This window comes from Athene noctua, chromosome 29 (assembly GCF_965140245.1).
Source record: "Athene noctua chromosome 29, bAthNoc1.hap1.1, whole genome shotgun sequence".
In the NCBI taxonomy this organism is placed as follows: domain Eukaryota; kingdom Metazoa; phylum Chordata; class Aves; order Strigiformes; family Strigidae; genus Athene; species Athene noctua.
This window is the reverse complement of record NC_134065.1, coordinates 2,884,426-2,904,997: the sequence shown is the minus strand read 5'-3', so window position 1 is coordinate 2,904,997 and position 20,572 is coordinate 2,884,426. Positions and strand designations below refer to the sequence as shown.

Sequence of the window (20,572 nt, the reverse complement as noted above, 5' to 3'; positions counted from 1 at the left end):
CCCGAAAATTCAGGTGATTTGTAATGGGGCTCTTCCCCACCTCTGAATTTAAGGCAATAGACGTTTTAGACAAATTAGCGAAATACTGGCTCATAAAGGGAGGTGAAGCTACTACTTATAGTCCATAGCATGGACATGTCATGATCTCCCCAAACAGATTAATACTTGGTAAAATAAAGAACTTGATAACACGAATGAAAATCAAATTATTTCAGGCATTTGAAGTTAGAAACCGCAGTCTGGTTAAGGGTTCCAAAGAATTTTGACATTGGTTGGCATATTTTTAAATGATGCTGTTTCATAACAAGGGAGCTTCTAAAATCCTGCCCTTCTTTATTTAATATGATAATAACAGAAATTGCAAGCACGGAGTATTAATGAGTATTTGTGAAGCAGCTTAAAGTCATTATCTTCCAGGAGCCTCTCATTATTATCAGCAAATCCTGACGACACTTCAAAGGCACACCTATCTTACAATGTAAAGGTAATTTATAGCTTATCTTTTGTAATATTGTAAAATTAGAAAACAACAGATTTGCAAATAACTGTATGATGCCACAGACACATCCCCTTTAAATAGATCTTTTTACGTACTATTTTATGAATTTCCCACTGTTTGTTAAGTGGTCAGTACTTCAAGGTGGGGAGGGGAAGAAAATTAGGATCGATTTGAAATGTATTTTAGCAGAGCTTCTAGAAGCAGAGGAATCATATTAAATTTTGAAATGTTTGGGATTAGCTTTAGGCAGAGACCCAGTCAACAGTTCTGGTTGTATCAGTAAGGTCTTTTCTGTTTCTTTGGAGGTGTCGCTTAGCCCAGTCATTCTTCTGTTAACCTGGTGTCACCTAAATTGCCTCAGAAGAACCGAGAGAAAGAGGTTGGAAAAGGTTTCAACAGACCGATGCTGACTTCACTTGGGTCGTAGTTAATATTTCTAGTGATGATGGGACCGTATCATTCCCCTCTATCATTTGACGGGTGCAGTAAATCGGACACTGATATCCCTGCCTGGGTTAATTATTGGTAAAATAAAAAGTTTAGAGCACAAGCTAAAAACTTGAGCAGGATTTATTGTTTTCATGCTGTTATCAATTATCGGGGACGAGCCTGGGTCATGTCAGCTCTTTGCTCTGCTGTCTAACAACGTTTATAGATCCTTAACCAACTGCAATTAGAACTTGCATCCTCTTGGAGTCAAACTCCTAGCTCATGTTGGACGAACTTCACCTGTTTTGTGTCCGTGGCACCAAGAAGGTCTCAACATCATGCAACTACTACATTGAACATTTGAATGGGCCTAACACGACGCACAGCTCTTTGTTCTGGTTTTCAGTCGATGACTGCAGGGTAACCCTTCATCTGCAAGTTCCCCAAATCCCCTAAAATGACAATCACAGAGAACTGGTTGTCGTCAGCAGTTGTATCACGCCCACACTAACGTTTGGGAGGGACGGTGCTGAGGTGGCAAAATTCAAGCTCCCACTATCGTGTTTGTTTTGTAACAGATTATGACTGAAGGCACAAAGGCTGGCTTAAAGAAGCCTATAAAAGCTCGTATCACCCGCAGTCCTTATATCGATTTCTCTTGTCTCGGTCTCCACAGTGAACAAGGTAAGAGTGATTTCACTCATTCTTTCTACTACTATTAGCATTTACTTTAACAATGTTTTGGTCACGGAGACGATGCTTGAATGTGTTTTTACAGACACATGTCCTTTGTTTCCTTCTGAAAATGTGTCTTTGTCCAGAAACAGCATCAGAAATGACTGCATTAGGATAGGAAGTAGATCTCCAAGCTATAGAAATACTTGGGGTGACTTACACCTCATAAAGTCTGAATAAATAGAGTCAATGAAACTTTTCTCCTACTCTAAGTTGCTGTAGACAGATCTATCTAATTTATCTAGTACTGAATTTCTGTTTCACATCAAATTATTTATAAAGGTGATCAAGATGAGAAGAAAGAAAGGATAAAATTGAGTTAATAAAAGAATGAGTTTTATTTGTTAGTATGGATAAATATATCCATTTTCTTGTTAACTTCTGATATCGCAGACACAGAGTTACAGCTTAATAATCTTGGTTCATCTCCTCCCAGCCCAGCTCTACTATTTTTTCATTTACCTTAAAACCCCTTAGCGCTGTGCATTGCAGACTCACAGCCATCACAAGGCGGATGTCCTGCTACAGGGAGTCCTGCAGCCCCTGCGGGGTGACCTGCCCTCAGCCGATTGCCGAGAGCTACAATGAGCCATGTGTGCAGCAGTGCCCCGACTCCAGAGCTGTGATCTTCCCCCCGCCGGCTGTGGTGACAATCCCAGGCCCCATCCTGAGCTCTTTTCCTCAGGAGAGCGCTGTGGGGTCGTCAGGCCCAGCCTGGCTGGGGCGTTCCTTCAGTTCCCGAAGCTCCCAGGGCTATGGGGGCTCCTTTGGTTTGGGAGGCTTTGGGGGCTATGGGAGGTCCCTGGGTCTGGGGGGTTTGACTGGCTATGGGGGCTCAGCTGGCTATGGGGGCTCCTTTGGTTTGGGGGGCTATAGGGGTTACGGGAGCTCTCTGGGTCTGGGGGGCTCCCGAGGCTATGGGAGCTCCTTTGGTCTGGGGGGCTACGGCAGCTCCCTGGGCTTTGGGGGCTTGAGTGGTTATGGGGGCTCCCGGGGCTATGGGGGTTCCTTTGGCTTGGGAGGTTACGGGGGCTCCTTTGGGTGCGGCCATTCCCTAGGTTCTGGAGATGCCATGGGCTACGGGGGCTCCCTGGGCTATGGGGGCCAACGTGGGTCCAGTGGCTTTGGCAACTGTGGGAGGTCCTACAGCTCTGGCTTGTCCTCCTGTGGCCCGGGGTATTACCTCCCCGGAGCTCAGAGGTGGGGCAGGTCCCGCCGCGGGAGCTGTGGGGCTTTCTAAAGTCCCCAGCATGGTGCCCAGAACCAGCAACAGCCCTGGAACCAGGCCCAGGCACAAGGACATGGAGCAAGAGCCACGGGGACTAGCAGCATGCATCAGCTGCCCTGGCACGGGGACAGGAGGTGGCTGTGTGTGCCCAGCAGCCCCCTGCCCCGTGCCCCTGGGTGCCCTGGCTGCACGGCTCAGCCTCGCCATCCCCTGCATCCCTCCATCACCCTGGCTGTGCCCTGTGTCCTGAGCGAGGCACTGGTACCAGAGCATGACACCCGCATCACACCTTTGTCCTTGTATTGCCTTGATTTTCTGTAACTGGCTGCTCGCCTTCTCTTTCACATTAAAAGCTCACGGTGTTGCACAAGAGACTCTCTGGTTTTCATTTGTTCCTCAGCCTTCTCTTGGAGCAATATTCACTCTTGTCCAGGTGAGGAGAGACTGGACTCCCTCAGTATTCCAAGTGTCATGACAAAAAATGAACATTTTTTCAGCCCTTCGTGCAGTTCTTTAGTATGTCTGTTTAATTTTGGGGTGTTTGCAGTACTTTATTTGATAGGTACTCTTCAGAAGTTTTCTGTCAGTGCAAACTGTTCTATAAATGTCCTGAAAATAGTTTTCTATATTCGTGCCATTACATTGAAAGGCATTCCATGTAGGGATTTGATTTCTGTTTAATTCTATAACTGGATTTAAAAATCAGAATAGCTTATTATGGGAAAATGAAAATTTTTACAGTTGTTTTTTTTCCTGCGCAGGAAATCCTTTGTGATATTTGAAATTCACTACTAGTTCTCACTGATGTATTTTGTACATTTTTCTTTGAAGGCGTGGTTTTCTGAGCCATCATTCATAGATACCAGGATGGGATGTATGGTGTGGGTTGAGCATTGAGCTCAGCTGAGTTCACAGACTGCTCTCCTTGGCAGAAGATCTCAGTTAAATGTTGAAGAAAATGTGGGGTATTTTCTTAGCTTTAAATGTTCTTGTTATCATAAAACAACAATAGCCAAGGGAACATTGGGAAAGCCCCGCGAAAGGTAAGATTTCTGGGATTTCTGCGGTGTTTATGAACTGCTTTTGTCTGCCAGTGATGGGGTTGGAAACGAGATACCAAAAGCTGAACCTCATGACCTATAAAACCATTAATCAAGCTACACTTAAAAGGGGGGTGGGGAAGCAGAAATCTCATTGTATTACGCAGCAGAACTTTAATAAGAATGAAAGTTAGAGGAAAACAATACAAACCTCTCCTTCATTGACAGAGTCCAAAATCCCCGAATTTCTGAAATTAGTCAAATATCCTCAACCATCATAAAATAAGAACCAAGATAGGAAGAATGTAGATCATTAATCCAATTAAAAAGGACATTAACACTTTTAGGAGATTAACCAGGGATGTTCCTGCTACCTTTATCATGGCCCAGAGCTGCTGTGGAGGAACCTGCTGTACTGGTGTGAACATTATGGGCTGCAGTACCTGCTGCTGAGCATGGAAAAGGCTGAAATCCCATAGCCAAGAAGGGCCCCGGAGTCCTAGAGGTAACTCAGGGAGCTCCCCAGTCCAAGGTATCACCCAGAATCAGTGGAGCAGCAGGAGTTGGTGCCACTCCCAGGCTCAGAAGATGAGGCAAAGGATCACTGCCAGGACCTGTCCTGCCCTTTGTCCTTTCCCAGGCTCCTGCAAGTCCCACCACAAGGCTCTCTTGTCCCTACATCCTCCCTCTCCCAGCAACATCCACCCTCACCTCAACTGGTCAACTCAGGACCAGCATTTACCTAACTCCCACAGGTGCTGGGCACCTGCCTCCAGGCTCTCGCTAGCTTGGGACAAGGAAGGAGTGAGACATGACTTGGATGCAGGAAAACTTTATTATGCCCAGAGGGGCAGGAGAGGCTGTCAGGGAGATCTTGCGCAAGACGAGAGAGGCTGATGCCATGTGTTGAGGGAGGCAGAGGGATATTCTCCAGAGCATGCTTTCTTACTCTGGATGCCCCCTTGGTGCAGCATTCCAGATGCCGAGGACTTGGCCCTGCAGCCTCACAGAGCCCTTCAGGTCCAGATCCTGCCCCGTCCAATGGCCAGGAGGAGAAGGGAGGGCAGGAGAAGGCGTTGGCTCGGCTGTGGCTGCTCAGCACTGCTCAGAGCCTCGTGCCGGCCAGCTCAGCCCTACAAGGGGGTGGTGATGGCATTTGGGCTGGGGCCAGTGCCTGGGGCTGGGCTGGGTCTAGCAGGGCCCACAGGTGTCCCAGAGCTTCCTGCTGTAGCGGGGCAGGGCACAAGGGCTGCAGGCAGGAGAAGCGTAGGGTCTGCCAAAGGTGCAGAGGCCCCCTGAGCCCAGCGTGGCCCCGGCGCCATAGAGGCCCCCCAGCCCCAGGTTGCCCCCAAAGGCGGGGGCTCCGGACGAGCCCACCACGGCTTGCTGGGGGAAGGAGCTGAGGATGGGGCCGGGGAAGGTGACGACGACGGGGGGCGGCTGGATGAAGGCCGACGAGTCGGGGCACTGCCGGGCGCACAGCTCGTTGCAGCTCTCAGCGATGGGCTGGGGGACGGCGACTCCGCTTTTCGGTGGGCACAGGTCGTAGCAAGACATCTTGCAGGAGTGGAGATCGGTTTGCAATAGATAGAGATGGAAAAGACTAAAAAAATTTCAGAAGGTTTATGAGATAAATTTCAATATGGTGGTAGGAATAAGTTACTTTATTGTGTTTTCCTGTCCCATGGTGTATGTTTTATGTGCAGCCCTGATCAACTTGAATAACAGCAGCTGAGCACCTGGATCCAAACTTTCCGACCGTATAAAGGTCACCCCAGGAATGACCAGACCTCACAGATATATCCTCTGACCTTACACGGGTGTAGCTAACACCCTGAAGAACAATGTAAGATCCTCCATCTCATCTACCGCCAAGTTCTCCAAAGTGGGGAAACAGACCCAAGCTGGATGTGGCTTTGCTTGAAATAGGAAGATTTATGTCCCCCAGAATGCCACTGAGTACAGTTAAAAATGTGGTCATCTTATACATTTAAGTTCTATAAAATGTTAAAATAATTATCTGGAATGGCAGCTTTTTCTTCTGTGACTTTTGAGCTTGTAATTGGTTTAGAACACTGGAACCCATTTCCCAGTTTTTCCACTCACACCCAATCTCCCAAATCCTGCATTAACCACTGTTTTCACTAAGTAGTTACAGACAAAAACAATGTAATGCTGATTACAATCTAAGCATACCTATAGAAATCTTCTACAGCTACTCTGATATAGGTTCCGATTAAGTAAATAGAGAGAACTAAAAAAAAAATAAAAAATTATACTCACTAAGGTCAACGAGGCAAATAAGCTGAAAGAAGTGTCTGATGAATTTAGGGACTGGAGCTTATATAGAGTTTCTCAGCATTCCTACAGGGTTTGAAACTTGCTTGGTGCTGGGGGAATTGCGTCTGGCTGCGCGACAGAAATTGTTTAACAGCTTCAAGCGTTGAAAGTTTTGTGTTTATTGCGGTTGTCATTTTATTCCGATTCTCACACCATGTGTTGTCCATGTTGCACCATCATGATTTCTTTAATCTTGGGTCTTAATTGGATAGTGTAATTCCTGGTATCATTAGAGTAACCTCACTGGAATTACTCTGTGCATTAAGCTGACTCCACGTGTTACTTCTTCCTTTACAAAGTTGTCACAAGCTTGTCTGCTCAGAGATTTTGTAAGACTCATCTTTGGCTGACATGTACATTTTTCCTTAATAGCCCTTTAAATCTGTCTAAACGGACAGAGAGTGCATCTTATCCTAGGACTAACCAGAAATTTGTCATTTCCACCCCTAACTTAAGCAGACCTTACTGACCTAAGATGGATTTCAAGTGGTCGTGAATATCAGCTGAAATCATACAACACACGACAGTTCCCCAACAGCTTTCCATGGAACAGCCTTTGGAGTGGCAACTCAATCCTATGCAAAAACAATTTTTTTTTTTTTTTCACTAAAAGTAGGAATTGAAATTCAGTTTTAAAGGAGCCCGTGTTTCTGCTGACAGTGATTTGAGCTAGGAAGTCAAAGAAATGACCACCGAGAACTGTATGAAGTCCCATCCCTGCCCACGATTCACCAAAACACGTACAATTTTGAGGAAAAATCAGAGAAACGGATAAAGGGTATTTTCTTGTTAGATGTTAGGGCGTTAACTCTTATCAACTATGTTCTGGTGCTTCCTGAGGGGAAAAAAAAAAAAAAAAATACTTTGTAAGGATTTCACAAACACTCATTAGTTGGTGTGCAACCCAGATAATGTTTGTTGTCGTGTTAATGCATGAAAATGCGTGAGTGATTTAGATGCTTCAGTGTTACACAATCACGTTTGCTTTAATGTACAGGAAACAAGGTGGTGCGCCTCATTATTTTAATTAGAACACGATTTGTGCCGCTGCAAGTCATAGGTCAATATTAATCTAGTTCTTTCATTAAAAAAAAATCCTTTCAACATTCTTGATCAAATCCTCTTGTAGTATAAGATGTCACGTTTGCTGTGTATCAGGTGGAAATGTCGTTATTTCGAGATATCATTTCCAGAAAATATTCTGCATACCTCTGTGAATATTGACAGTTTTTTCTGATCTTTTTTTCCGAGGACAGTCAATATCTTTTATTCCAATTTTTAGGTTTTTACCCATGTCCAAGGCATTTTACAGACCCTTCTCCTTGTCATCCCCGAGAAGACCCCCAGGGCTGAAATATCTGGTCTGAACTCCCGCAGTCCTTAAGCTGAATATTTCTTCTTGTGACACGGCTTCACCCCCAATATTTTTCCTTTTCAGGTGATAAAAGAATTGTGTTTGTTTTTTTGGTTTGCTTGTTTCCTGACATGTATTGTTGCAGTTTAGGAGGAGTTGTAGCTGGGGAGGTAAATGGAAACAACAGCTGGCTAAAGTGACTGTTTCCTCAACAAAAACTACCACGCATTTGTTGCAGGGGAAAACAAAACAAAACAAAACACTCCTCGGGTATATAAAGTGAATTATTGCAGTTCACATCTCCCAGCTTGGGGGTGGCTTTTTTGCCTAGATTTACATTTTACCACAAATGCTGCGAGTCAGAGCAAGTTGTGCCTCATCACTCTGTCTCAGGGCAACAAACCCTCTCCCACATCAAAGTCCTCTATTTCCTCTCTCCCCTTGGTAGCATTACTTTTTATTTTATAACATTGTTATTTAAGCGCTCTCTGAATTACAAAATAAATGTTGGGGGTTCCCATGGGGGGAGGAAAAAAAAAAAAAAAAGTGCTTATTGCAGATTTTCTCAAGCAACTGAGGAACAAAGGGTGTCAAAGCGCTTTAGAACGCTGACTGACGATTTACGCTCGCTGTTTTGTTGTTGTAATGTGACTTGTGTCCCAATGGTGAGTAATAGCATCAGTCTAAAGAGGGAGACACCGTCAGTCATATCACTCCCCTAATCAGATTGTGGTTTGTAGCCGCCGCAGGCTGGCCAGCTGTGTCCCTGCCCTGCTTTCCCTTTTGTGACACGCAGGGTAGGCTGCTCCTTTCACAGAACATCTCCAGCTCTCTTCAGCAGGAGCCTGACGCGCTGCGATAAAAACTTCCTGTTCTCTCCAGTGCTCTTTAGAACTTCAGGCAATCAGAAAGGGTGAACTTGAAAAGCTGGATGTTAAAGACAGGAGATTAAGAGAGTTGAAAGGTGATATTTTCAAAATCAGTCATAATTTCTGCATCTTAAATGGGAGACAGGAGTGTTTCACTGGTCTGGAGACCTATTAGTGTCTCAAAGTAACTCTTAAACTAAGGAAGTGTGAAAAATGCATCAGGGGAGAGAATTTAGAATGTATTTTCATGGAATATAATTAAAGTGAAGGTTTTATATCATAATAGTAACAGAATCAAACAGAGAAAATTCAGTATTTATTCTAAAATATATAGATAATCATATTATACATGAATATCTAAGCAGAAGAGACAAGGAAAAAACCTCTCAGGAATAAATTTTGAAGTTAAAAAAAAGCCTTAAAAGAACGAAAACATATACAGGATGGAAAGAGCTATTTTGATTCTTTAACAAGGTTACTCTCTCCACAGAATATAAACTAAATTGGCCGAGAATGAAAAGTCATAATAATCGCTAGCAGAAAATACATCAAAAAGAGGAATACACCACATCATTGGAAGGGAACAGAGAATATGCACTCCGGCAGTGGAGCAGAACATCACCTGTATTATGAATGGTATAAAGTCAGGGGAACGCTCAACAATGTTCAGAATAAATAACAATAATTAAAAAAAAAAAAAGTGCTAAAAATTTGATGCATAAAAGATTTATTGGGAAAAACAAGTTGAAAAAAATCACAGAATACAAAACAGATTATAGGAAGACATAGGAACAACGAGAAATGAAAACATCAAGCTCAAAATTTCAACTCTTACAGTTGTCAGGATTAAACTTCAGCAAAGGCTAAATAAAAGCAAAAATTACATGAGGTTTATGACATAAACAATAAAGAAAAGTACAGAGTGAAAGAACCCAGAAAAATGTAAGATATAAAAAATGTACATAACATAAAACAAGGGAAGAGATGTGGGAAACCAGAGTGAAAGTAAAATAGTAAGAACAGCAAAATAAAAGCTTTCTGGAAAATACTAATGGTTGCAATATTCAGGATAAACTTCTAAATTTCTCCAATCACGACAGATACGGAGGCGCAGGAAGACAATCTAGCAGGGCCCACAGGTGTCCCAGAGCTTCCTGCTGTAGCGGGGCAGGGCACAAGGGCTGCAGGCAGGAGAAGCGTAGGGTCTGCCAGAGGTGCAGAGGCCCCCTGAGCCCAGCGTGGCCCCGGCGCCATAGAGGCCCCCCAGCCCCAGGTTGCCCCCAAAGGCGGGGGCTCCGGACGAGCCCACCACGGCTTGCTGGGGGAAGGAGCTGAGGATGGGGCCGGGGAAGGTGACGACGACGGGGGGCGGCTGGATGAAGGCCGACGAGTCGGGGCACTGCCGGGCGCACAGCTCGTTGCAGCTCTCAGCGATGGGCTGGGGGACGGCGACGCCGCTTTTTGGTGGGCACAGGTCGTAGCAAGACATCTTTGTGTGGGATCGGACGGTGCTCTGCAAGAGAACAGAGATAGAAGTAGAATAGCAGCGGAAGAGCATCAGAGGTGGAGGACCTATCTCAGGGACCAGGAGGAGAAGCACTCCCAGACTTACCCTGTTCCCCAAGGAGAAGGCGGCCAGAGCAGAGGATGGGAGAGCCTGGCAGAGGCAGAGCTTTTATACCATCCCCACCATTGCTCAGCTCCCCGTGGGCCAATGTGCAGAGGGGCACTCCCTCCTGCTGATGACAACGATGACAAAGATGACAATGGTGCTGTCCAGCTCCTGCCCCACCCTGAGTCAGCATCCCCTCACCACAGCAGCACTCACCATCTCAGAGCCTTTCCAGATGTTTCTGCTTCAGGGGCTACATGGCAACAGCATCTCCCTGCTGGGGGCTGCGCCCGGCAGGAGAGGGCCGTGCTTCTGCAGCTCCTGCCTGCCCCGTGCTCTGTCCTGGGAAGACATCTCAGCCCTGTACCCGCAGCTGGATTCCGCGGGGAGAAGAGCTCCCCCAGAGCCCAGTGGGGCCATTTCTACCGAGGGCTGCTGCAGCTGAGCATTCAGACAGGTCTCCCAGCTCCACAGCACCCTACGGGAAGCCCCTGCCCAGTACTGGCCCCAGGCAAGGGGGGTCCCAACACATCTGTGAGGGGCTGGTGGGGCTGGGGTAGGAGTGGCACGAGCTTGTGTCATGTGCCATCAGGGGGGATCTGTGAACCTTGCACCAAGCAGCTCAGGAGGGAAGAGCACGAGGGGTCTTTCTGCCCCAGACTGGCAGAGGTCGTTGACCAACGCCTGCAGGCAGATGGAGGCCGGCTCCGTAGGGCTGGCGAGTGATGCTTCGTGCTGAGCAGGCAGTGCCGCAGAGGAGTGCCTGTGCTGTGACATTTCGTAACCTCGCGCCTCTCTAGATTACGGCTGCACAACATATGTCATGTGGCCACTGGTCTGCGGGAGGCCTTTGCGAGGTGCTTTCTTGGACAGAGCCAGCGCCCTGGACTTCCTGGTGGCTCTGCAAAAAAGGCATGTGGCAACGTAAGACCAAGCCCTTGGGTAAGAGCTCTGGCATGCACAGCACTTGCAATCAGCCTTTGCCACGCTGCGTGCCCTCTGACACACCGAGATAATGAAAAGACACTGGGGCTCATTTGGCCCATGAGGTGGCAGCTGGCAAGCGCCCGAGCAGGGTAGTTGCAGGGGCTGATAGAGCGGGTTGGGGCTGCTGAGGAAGCGGCGTCAGCACAACAGCCCCGTGCCACGCAGGGAGGAACCAGGGGCTTGTGTGCTATGGGGCACATGCCCCCATCTCACTAGCTCCTCCCCTCACTCGCCACACAGCATAAAAGCTCTGCCCTCAGCGAGCACTGGCATCCATCGCTCCTGCCTCGCTCTGCTCAGGAAAGGGAAGGTGGGTGCCTGTGGGTCTCTGACTCCTGTGGCAGGGACCGGCTTTGGGCCTCCCTGGCCAGGAGAGCTCTGAGGGCAGCAGGCGTGTGGCAGCTGCCTTGGACAGCCAGGGTGGGCTGAGCCACAGCGGGAGGAGGAGGGAGCCCCGTGGCCGGGACTCACAGAGCCAGGCCCTGCACAGGCTCTCAGGGAGTCTTTGTGTGCCCTCGGAGTGCAGAGAGGAGGGCACTGAGGGGGCAGTTTGGGCTAAGGGCAAGCGTTGGGCACCGAGGTCATGGTGGTTGCTGTGGCCTTTCCTGGTTTGGGGCAGCCCTGGGAAGAGGGCACTGCACAGCTGGGGTATCTCCTCCGCGTTCACGACATCTGTTCTTGTGGCCGTGTGTTTCAGGCTCAGCTCTCTCACACAAAGATGTCTTGCTACGACCTGTGCCCACCGAAAAGCGGCGTCGCCGTCCCCCAGCCCATCGCTGAGAGCTGCAACGAGCTGTGCGCCCGGCAGTGCCCCGACTCGTCGGCCTTCATCCAGCCGCCCCCCGTCGTCGTCACCTTCCCCGGCCCCATCCTCAGCTCCTTCCCCCAGCAAGCCGTGGTGGGCTCGTCCGGAGCCCCCGCCTTTGGGGGCAACCTGGGGCTGGGGGGCCTCTATGGCGCCGGGGCCACGCTGGGCTCAGGGGGCCTCTGCACCTCTGGCAGACCCTACGCTTCTCCTGCCTGCAGCCCTTGTGCCCTGCCCCGCTACAGCAGGAAGCTCTGGGACACCTGTGGGCCCTGCTAGACCCAGCCCAGCCCCAGGCACTGGCCCCAGCCCAATCGCCAACACGAACCCCACGCAGAGCTGAGCTGGCGGGCACGAGGCTCTGAGCAGTGCTGAGCAGCCACAGCCAACACCTGGGCAGCCGGCAGTGCCACACACCCTCTGCCCTTTCCTGACCCCTTCTCCTGTCCTCTGCTCCCCTCTCCTCCCAGATATTGGACAGGGCAGCATGTGGACTCGAAGGGCTCTTCGAGGCTGCAGGGCCAATTCCTCAGCATCTGGAATGCTGTTCCATGGGGGCATCTGGAGCTGAAAGCCTTGCTCTGGAGTTAATCCCTCTGCCTCCCACTTTTTGTGTTAACCTGCTGCTCTGCTCTTGCCCTCGCTCTGCCTCACTGCCTGTCTGGACACTCTGGGCACAATAAAGTTTTCCTGCATCCAAGTCATGTCTCACTCCCTCATTGTCCCAAGCTTGGGAAACCCGGGTGGCAGGTGCCCAGCAGCTGTTGGAGGGTAAATGCTGGGTTTGCGATGCCCAAGGGAGGTGAGGGTGGGAAGTGCTGGGAGAGGGAGGATGCAGGCAGCAGGCAGGGGAAAGAGAGCCTTGTGCTGGGACTTGCAGGAGCTGGGGAAAGGGCAGAGGACAGGGAGCAGGGTAGGTACAAGCAGTGCTCCATCGGTTCAGATTCTGAGCCCACGAGCAGAAACAACTCTACACGGTTCCACTGCTCTGCAGAAGCATGTTAGAATCTTCAGGCATCTGCACAGAGGAGGCTGGATGGGAGCAAGTGTGTAAGCTCATACCTGGGAAATGGCCGTCAGTATTCCATGGCATAGGACATCATGCTCTGCAACAGGAAGCTGGGGGAAGAAGGAGGAAGGAGGATCTGTGGCGTGATGGCATTTGTCTTCTCAAGTAACCATTGCCAGTGTGTCCGCCCTGCCGTCCTGGAGATGGCTGAACACCTGAGCTAATGGCAAGTAGAAAATTAATTTCGTATTTGCTTGGCTGCATGCATTTCTTAAACTCTATCCCAACACACCAGTTTTCTCACTTCTAGCACTCTGATTCACTCACCCATGCCAGCAGTGGAGGAGTGAGCGAGGTGCTCTGGGCAGTTTAGTTGCCAGCTGGGATTAAACAACAAAAATGCTGAAGAGACAAGGAGCAGCTGCCTCCTGGGGAGAACCTCAGAGCACCGTGTCTGTTCCTCCTGGCTCCAAGCAGGACTGGGTGGGTTCTTATCAATGTGCACAGATACCTGAAGGGAAGGAATCGAGAAGACGAGTCCAGGCTCTTGTCAGAGGTGTCCAGTGCCAGGACAAGAGGCAATGGGCACCAGCTGAAACCCAGGAGGCTCTGCCCCAACAGCCCAAAACTCTTTTGCCCCTGTGAGGATGACCGAGCACTGGCACAGGTTATTCCAGGAGGTTGTAAAGTCGATGTTCTTGGAGATTTGCAAAAGCCGTGTGGACACAGTGCTGAACAGGGGGTCTGGGTGATCCTGCTGAGGCAGCACCATAACAAGATGCCCTGCAAAGGCTCCTGCCTCAGGAATCAGGCAGCTACTTCTGTCATTTTCTGTCTCTTGTTCTGTGTTGAGTGTCAGAAGGGGAAGGAGAAAAGGATGGGAAAGGGATGGTGAAGGAGAAGAATACACAGGAAAAGGATGGGGAAGGGTGAGAAGAGGTGAAAGGGAAGAGGACTCTGAGAAAAAAAAAAAAAAAAAAGAAGAGGGAGAAGAAAGATGGAAAGAGAAGGAAGAAGAGGAAAGAGAAGGGAAAGGGAATGTGATAGGGAAGAGGAAATGGAAGCATCCCTATTGCTTTCTCCCCCAGGGGCTCAGAGAGAGCCATGGGGGCACAAAGGGGCTGGAGTCACAACACCCATTGTCCCTGGGTGGCTCCCAGCCCCTGGGGCAGCCACACTCATGCCCAGGGAAGCTCCAGGTCTGCAAACGCCCAAGGGCTGCAGGTCCTGCAGGCAGCAGATGTGTCGGTGTTCAGGCAGGGCCCTTGGAACTCAGCTGTAGGGCTGTGTGTGGCCAGAGCTGCCAGGGCTGTGGGGTCTCCCCAAAGGCAGCTCAGCCCAGATCTGCTGGGACAGAGAGACGACACTGGCCCAGATGAGGGGGGTCACGTGCAGGGTGAGAGAGCCCTGAAAACCACATGGCTCAGTGAAAGGAAAAACAAAGACAGAGGAATTAGATGCAGGATTCTTTTATTGTAAGTGCAGGAAACAACAACTGGAGAAAGACACAACAGGCAGAGGCAGGCAGGTTGTCCCTGTGGGTTTCAAGAGAGCTGCTCCTTCAGGCTGCTGCCAGGCGGTGACTGCTGGAGAGACAAGAAGTGCCCTGTGGGAGGCCGGTGGCTACGTGCCTCTGGGGATGGACAGGAGCATGGAGGAGGAGAGGCAGCGTGGAGAGAGGAGAAGGAGAGGAGATGTGAAGCTGAGATGCCCAGGGTCTCAGGGTTTTCTGGGCTGGGTCTAGCAGGGCCCACAGTTGTCCCAGAGCTTCCTGCTGTAGCGGGGCAGGGCACAAGGGCTGCAGGCAGGAGAAGCGTAGGGTCTGCCAAAGGTGCAGAGGCCCCCTGAGCCCAGCGTGGCCCCGGCGCCATAGAGGCCCCCCAGCCCCAGGTTGCCCCCAAAGGCGGGGGCTCCGGACGAGCCCACCACGGCTTGCTGGGGGAAGGAGCTGAGGATGGGGCCGGGGAAGGTGACGACGATGGGGGGCGGCTGGATGAAGGCCGACGAGTCGGGGCACTGCCGGGCGCACAGCTCGTTGCAGCTCTCAGCGATGGGCTGGGGGACGGCGACGCCGCTTTTCGGTGGGCACAGGTCGTAGCAAGACATCTTTGTGTGAGAGAGCTGAGCCTGAAACACACGGCCACAAGAACAGAAGTCGTGAACGCGGAGGAGATACCCCAGCTGTGCAGTGCCCTCTTCCCAGGGCTGCCCCAAACCAGGAAAGGCCACAGCAACCACCATGACCTCGGTGCCCAACGCTTGCCCTTAGCCCAAACTGCCCCCTCAGTGCCCTCCTCTCTGCACTCCGAGGGCACACAAAGACTCCCTGAGAGCCTGTGCAGGGCCTGGCTCTGTGAGTCCCGGCCACCGGGCTCCCTCCTCCTCCCGCTGTGGCTCAGCCCACCCTGGCTGTCCAAGGCAGCTGCCACACGCCTGCTGCCCTCAGAGCTCTCCTGGCCAGGGAGGCCCAAAGCCGGTCCCTGCCACAGGAGGCAGAGACCCAGAGGCACCCACCTTCCCTTTCCTGAGCAGAGCGAGGCAGGAGCGATGGATGCCAGTGCTCGCTGAGGGCAGAGCTTTTATGCTGTGTGGCGAGTGAGGGGAGGAGCTAGTCAGATGGGGGCATGTGCCCCATAGCACACAAGCCCCTGGTTCCTCCCTGCGTGGCACGGGGCTGTTGTGCTGACGCCGCTTCCTCAGCAGCCCCAACCCGCTCTATCAGCCCCTGCAATTACCCTGCTCGGGCGCTTGCCAGCTGCCACCTCATGGGCCAAATGAGCCCCAGTGTCTTTTCATTATCTCGGTGTGTAAGAGGGCACGCAGCGTGGCAAAGGCTGATTGCAAGTGCCCTGCATGCCAGAGCTCTTACCCAAGGGCTTGGTCTTACGTTGCCACATGCTTTTTTTGCAGAGCCACCAGTAAGAGCAGGGTCTTGGCACTGGCCAAGAAGGCCCCTCGCAAAGGCCTTCTGCATACCAGTGGCCACATGACATATGTCGTGCAGCTGTAATCTAGAGATGAGTGAGGTTACGAAATGTCACAGCACAGGCACTCCTCTGCGGCACTGCATGCTCAGCACGATGCATCACTCGCCAGCCCTACGGAGCCGGCCTCCATCTGCCTGCAGGCGTTGGTCATCGACCTCTGCCAGTCTGGGGCAGAAAGACCCCTCGTGCTCCTCCCTCCTGAGCTGTTTTTTGCAAGATTCACAAATCCCCTCCTTATCTCACACAGCACAAGCTCGTGCCACTCCTACCCCAGCCCCACCAGCCCTTCACAGGTGTGGTGGGATCCCCAATAATGCTGGCCACTACTGGGCAGGGGTTGCCCTCAGCGTGCTGTGGAGCTGGGAGTCCTGTCTGAAGGTTCAGCTGCAGCAGCCCCCAGTGGGAATGGCCCTGTTGGGCTCAGGTGCAACGCTCCTCCCAGCAGAACCCAGCTGAGGACACAGGGCTGAGATTTCTTCCCAGGCCAGCATGGGGAAGGCAGGAGCTGCAGAAGCGCGGCCCTCTCCTGCCAGGTGCAGCCCCCATGAGGGAGATGCTGTTGCCATGTAGCCCCTGAAGCAGAAACACCTGGAAAGGCTCGGACGTTGTGTGTGATGCGGTGGTGATCGATGCTGACTCAGGTTGGGGTAAGAGCTGGACAGCACCATTGTCATCGTTGTCATCGTTGTCATCAGCAGGAGGGAGTGCCCCTCTGCACATTGGCCCTCGGGGAGCTGAGCAATGGTGGGGATGGTATAAAAGCTCTGCCTCTGCCAGGCTCTCCCATCCTCTGCTCTGGCCGCCTTCTCCTTGGGGAACAGGGTAAGTCTGGGAGCGCTTCTCCTCCTGGTCCCTGAGATAGGTCCTTGACCTCAGGTGATCCACTCTACTGCAGTCTTGCTATTTCTGTTCTCTTGCACAGCACTGTCCAATCCCACAGAAAGATGTCTTGCTACGACCTGTGCCCACCGAAAAGCGGCGTCGCCGTCCCCCAGCCCATCGCTGAGAGCTGCAACGAGCTGTGCGCCCAGCAGTGCCCCGACTCGTCGGCCTTCATCCAGCCGCCGCCCGTCGTCGTCACCTTCCCCGGCCCCATCCTCAGCTCCTTCCCCCAGCAAGCCGTGGTGGGCTCGTCCGGAGCCCCCGCCTTTGGGGGCAACCTGGGGCTGGGGGGCCTCTATGGCGCCGGGGCCACGCTGGGCTCAGGGGGCCTCTGCACCTTTGGCAGACCCTACGCTTCTCCTGCCTGCAGCCCTTGTGCCCTGCCCCGCTACAGCAGGAAGCTCTGGGACACCTGTGGGCCCTGCTAGACCCAGCCCAGACCCAGGCACTGGCCCCAGCCCAATCGCCATCACCACTGCCTTCTAGGGCTGAGCTCGCAGGCACAAGGCTCTGAGCAGTGCTGAGCAGCCACAGCTAACACCTGGGCAGCTGGCAGTGCCACACACCCTCGGCCCTTTCGTCACCCCTTCTCCTGTCCTCTGCTCCCCTCCCCTCCCCTCTCCTCCCAGATGTTGGACAGGGCAGCATGTGGACTCGAAGGGCTCTTCGAGGCTGCAGTGCCAATTCCTCAGCACCTGGAATGTTGCTCCATGGGGGCATCTGGAGCTGAAAGCCTTGCTCTGGAGAAAATCCACCTGCCTCCCACTTTTTGTGGAAACCCGCTGCTCTGGTCTTGCCCACGGTCTGCCTCACTGCCTGTCCTGCCTCTCTGGGCACAATAAAGTTTTCCTGCATCCAAGTCATGTCTCACTCCCTCATTGTCCCAAGCTTGGGAAACCCGGGTGGCAGGTGCCCAGCAGCTGTGGGAGGGTAAATGCTGGGTTTGCGATGCCCAAGGGAGGTGAGGGTGGGAAGTGCTGGGAGAGGGAGGATGCAGGCAGCAGGCAGGGGAAAGAGAGCCTTGTGGAGGGACTTGCAGGAGCTGGGGAAAGGGCAGAGGACAGGGAGCAGGGTAGGTACAAGCAGTGCTCCATCAGTTCAGATTCTGAGCCCACGAGCAGAAACAACTCTACACGGTTCCACTGCTCTGCAGAAGCATGTTAGAATCTTCAGGCATCTGCACAGAGGAGGCTGGATGGGAGCAAGTGTGTAAGCTCATACCTGGGAAATGGCCGTCAGTATTCCATGGCATAGGACATCATGCTCAGCAATAGGAAGCTGGGGGAAGAAGGAGGAAGGAGGATCTGTGGAGTGATGGCATTTGTCTTCCCAAGTAACCATTGCCAGTGTGGCCGCCCTGCCGTCCTGGAGATGGCTGAACACCTGAGCTAATGGCAAGTAGAAAATGAATTCCGTATTTGCTTGGCTTGCATGCATCTCTTAAACTCTTTATCCCAACACACCAGTTTTCTCACTTTTAGTCCTCTGATTCTCTCACCCATTCCTGCAGAAGATGACTGAGCGAGGAGCTCTGGGCTGTTTAGATGCCAACTGGGATTAAACCACAAAAATGCTGAAGGGACAGGGAGAATTTCTCTCCTAGTGAGAGCCTCAGAGCACCGTGACAGTTACTTCGTGTATGGACTGGATGGGTTCTCATCAATGTGCACAGACGCACGAAGGGAAGGGTTCGAGAAGATGAGTCCAGGCTCTTGTCAGAGGCGTCCAGTGCCAGGACAAGAGGCAATGGGCACCAGCTGAAACACAGGAGCCTCTGCCTCAAACGTGCAAACCTCTTTTGCCACTGTGAGGGTAACCGAGCACCTGCACAGGTTTCCTCAGGAGTTTGTAGCTTTTCTATTCTTGGTCACAAAGTCACATGGACACGGTAGTGGGCAGCCGGCTGTGGGTGACCCTGCTGAGGGAGCAGCATGACAAGACGCCCTGCAAAGGCTCCTGCCCCAATAATCAGACAATTATTTCTATTGTTTTCTGTCTGTGGCAGAGAATGGGGAGCAGCAATTTGGTCTCTGTTGGGGGACAGAAGGGGATGGAGAAAAGGATGGGAAAGGGAAGGTGAAAGAGAGTGCAGCAGAAAGAAAGGCAAGAAGATGGGGAAGATGGAAGAGGACTCTGAAAGAGAATAAAAAGGAGAAGAAAGAACAGGAAAGATAAGAGGAAAGAGAAGGGAAAGGGAAAATGATGGGGAAGAGGAAAAGGTAGCGTCCCTATTCTTTCTGCCCAGGGGCTTAGACAGAGGCATGGACACATGAAGGGGCTGGAGTCACAACACCCATTGTCCCTGGGTGGCTCCCAGCCCCTGGGGCAGCCACACTCATGCCCAGGGAAGCTCCAGGTCTGCAAACGCCCAAGGGCTGCAGGTCCTGCAGGCAGCAGATGTGTCGGTGTTCAGGCAGGGCCCTTGGAACTCAGCTGTAGGGCTGTGTGTGGCCAGAGCTGCCAGGCTGTGGGGTCTCAGTGAAAGGAAAAACAAAGAGAGAGGTGTGAGATGCGGGACTCTTTTATTGTAAGTGCAGGAAACAACAACTGGAGAAAGACACAACAGGCAGAGGCAGGCAGGTTGTCCCTGTGGGCTTCAAGAGAGCTGCTCCTTCAGGCTGCTGCCAGGCGGTGGCTGCTGGAGAGACAAGAAGTGCCCTGTGGGAGGCCGGTGGCTTCGTGCCTCTGGGGATGGACAGGAGCATGGAGGAGGAGAGGCAGCGTGGAGAGAGGAGAAGGAGAGGAGATGTGAAGCTGAGATGTCTCAGGGTCTCAGGGTTTTCTGGGCTGGGTCTAGCAGGGCCCACAGGTGTCCCAGAGCTTCCTGCTGTAGCGGGGCAGGGCACAAGGGCTGCAGGCAGGAGAAGCGTAGGGTCTGCCAAAGGTGCAGAGGCCCCCTGAGCCCAGCGTGGCCCCGGCGCCATAGAGGCCCCCCAGCCCCAGGTTGCCCCCAAAGGCGGGGGCTCCGGACGAGCCCACCACGGCTTGCTGGGGGAAGGAGCTGAGGATGGGGCCGGGGAAGGTGACGACGATGGGGGGCGGCTGGATGAAGGCCGACGAGTCGGGGCACTGCCGGGCGCACAGCTCGTTGCAGCTCTCAGCGATGGGCTGGGGGACGGCGACGCCGCTTTTCGGTGGGCACAGGTCGTAGCAAGACATCTTTGTGTGAGAGAGCTGAGCCTGAAACACACGGCCACAAGAACAGATGTCGTGAACGCGGAGGAGATACCCCAGCTGTGCAGTGCCCTCTTCCCAGGGCTGCCCCAAACCAGGAAAGGCCACAGCAACCACCATGACCTCGGTGCCCAACGCTTGCCCTTAGCCCAAACTGCCCCCTCAGTGCCCTCCTCTCTGCACTCCGAGGGCACACAAAGACTCCCCGAGAGCCTGTGCAGGGCCTGGCTCTGTGAGTCCCGGCCACGGGGCTCCCTCCTCCTCCCGCTGTGGCTCAGCCCACCCTGGCTGTCCAAGGCAGCTGCCACACGCCTGCTGCCCTCAGAGCTCTCCTGGCCAGGGAGGCCCAAAGCCGGTCCCTGCCACAGGAGGCAGAGACCCAGAGGCACCCACCTTCCCTTTCCTGAGCAGAGCGAGGCAGGAGCGATGGATGCCAGTGCTCGCTGAGGGCAGAGCTTTTATACAATGTGGTGAGTGAGGGGAGGAGCTGCTGAGTTGGGAGCAAGTGGCCCTCGGAGGACAAGCCCCTGGTTCCTCCCTGCGTGGCACGGGGCTGTTGTGCTGACGCCGCTTCCTCAGCAGCCCCAACCCGCTCTATCAGCCCCTGCAATTACCCTGCTTG

At 52.4% G+C, this 20,572-nt stretch overlaps 7 protein-coding genes across 7 annotated transcripts; 3 read left to right on the top strand and 4 right to left on the bottom strand.

Moving 5' to 3' along the window:
- The first annotated feature begins 2,177 nt into the window (after positions 1 to 2,177).
- LOC141971498 (uncharacterized) lies at positions 2,178 to 2,903 on the top strand. Its single transcript, XM_074928892.1, has 2 exons — positions 2,178 to 2,461; positions 2,552 to 2,903. Exons 1-2 carry the CDS (start codon positions 2,178 to 2,180, stop codon positions 2,901 to 2,903), a joined length of 636 nt encoding a protein of 211 aa, XP_074784993.1.
- Positions 2,904 to 5,122: 2,219 nt separating this feature from the next.
- LOC141971673 (feather keratin 3-like) lies at positions 5,123 to 5,488 on the bottom strand. The gene has a single exon (XM_074929177.1). The coding sequence runs from the start codon at positions 5,486 to 5,488 to the stop codon at positions 5,123 to 5,125; it is 366 nt and encodes a 121-aa protein (XP_074785278.1).
- Positions 5,489 to 9,617: 4,129 nt separating this feature from the next.
- Positions 9,618 to 9,983, bottom strand: LOC141971678 (scale keratin-like). Its single transcript, XM_074929184.1, has one exon. It carries the CDS (start codon positions 9,981 to 9,983, stop codon positions 9,618 to 9,620), a length of 366 nt encoding a protein of 121 aa, XP_074785285.1.
- A 1,354-nt stretch (positions 9,984 to 11,337) lies between these two features.
- On the top strand, positions 11,338 to 12,177 carry LOC141971677 (scale keratin-like). The gene is made up of 2 exons (XM_074929183.1): positions 11,338 to 11,403; positions 11,791 to 12,177. The coding sequence occupies exon 2, from the start codon at positions 11,812 to 11,814 to the stop codon at positions 12,175 to 12,177; it is 366 nt and encodes a 121-aa protein (XP_074785284.1). The 5' UTR covers positions 11,338 to 11,403; positions 11,791 to 11,811.
- A 2,470-nt stretch (positions 12,178 to 14,647) lies between these two features.
- On the bottom strand, positions 14,648 to 15,487 carry LOC141971662 (feather keratin 3-like). Its single transcript, XM_074929153.1, has 2 exons — positions 15,422 to 15,487; positions 14,648 to 15,034 (listed from the first exon to the last, which is right to left on the bottom strand). The coding sequence occupies exon 2, from the start codon at positions 15,011 to 15,013 to the stop codon at positions 14,648 to 14,650; it is 366 nt and encodes a 121-aa protein (XP_074785254.1). The 5' UTR covers positions 15,014 to 15,034; positions 15,422 to 15,487.
- A 1,351-nt stretch (positions 15,488 to 16,838) lies between these two features.
- Positions 16,839 to 17,204, top strand: LOC141971681 (feather keratin 3-like). The gene has a single exon (XM_074929187.1). The coding sequence runs from the start codon at positions 16,839 to 16,841 to the stop codon at positions 17,202 to 17,204; it is 366 nt and encodes a 121-aa protein (XP_074785288.1).
- A 2,365-nt stretch (positions 17,205 to 19,569) lies between these two features.
- Positions 19,570 to 20,406, bottom strand: LOC141971672 (feather keratin 3-like). The gene is made up of 2 exons (XM_074929176.1): positions 20,344 to 20,406; positions 19,570 to 19,956 (listed from the first exon to the last, which is right to left on the bottom strand). The coding sequence occupies exon 2, from the start codon at positions 19,933 to 19,935 to the stop codon at positions 19,570 to 19,572; it is 366 nt and encodes a 121-aa protein (XP_074785277.1). The 5' UTR covers positions 19,936 to 19,956; positions 20,344 to 20,406.
- Positions 20,407 to 20,572: the final 166 nt, after the last annotated feature.

Excerpts from the sequence above, each read along its gene's own strand:
- LOC141971677 (XM_074929183.1), top strand. The coding sequence starts at position 11,812 with ATGTCTTGCTACGACCTGTGCCCACCGAAAAGCGGCGTCGCCGTCCCC.
- LOC141971681 (XM_074929187.1), top strand. The coding sequence starts at position 16,839 with ATGTCTTGCTACGACCTGTGCCCACCGAAAAGCGGCGTCGCCGTCCCC.
- LOC141971662 (XM_074929153.1), bottom strand. The coding sequence starts at position 15,013 with ATGTCTTGCTACGACCTGTGCCCACCGAAAAGCGGCGTCGCCGTCCCC.
- LOC141971673 (XM_074929177.1), bottom strand. The coding sequence starts at position 5,488 with ATGTCTTGCTACGACCTGTGCCCACCGAAAAGCGGAGTCGCCGTCCCC.
- LOC141971498 (XM_074928892.1), top strand. The coding sequence starts at position 2,178 with ATGTCCTGCTACAGGGAGTCCTGCAGCCCCTGCGGGGTGACCTGCCCT. Across the intron at positions 2,462-2,551 it reads GGCTTTGGGGGCTATGGGAG|CTCTCTGGGTCTGGGGGGCT; the intron begins GTCCCTGGGTCT and ends GGGTTACGGGAG.
- LOC141971678 (XM_074929184.1), bottom strand. The coding sequence starts at position 9,983 with ATGTCTTGCTACGACCTGTGCCCACCAAAAAGCGGCGTCGCCGTCCCC.
- LOC141971672 (XM_074929176.1), bottom strand. The coding sequence starts at position 19,935 with ATGTCTTGCTACGACCTGTGCCCACCGAAAAGCGGCGTCGCCGTCCCC.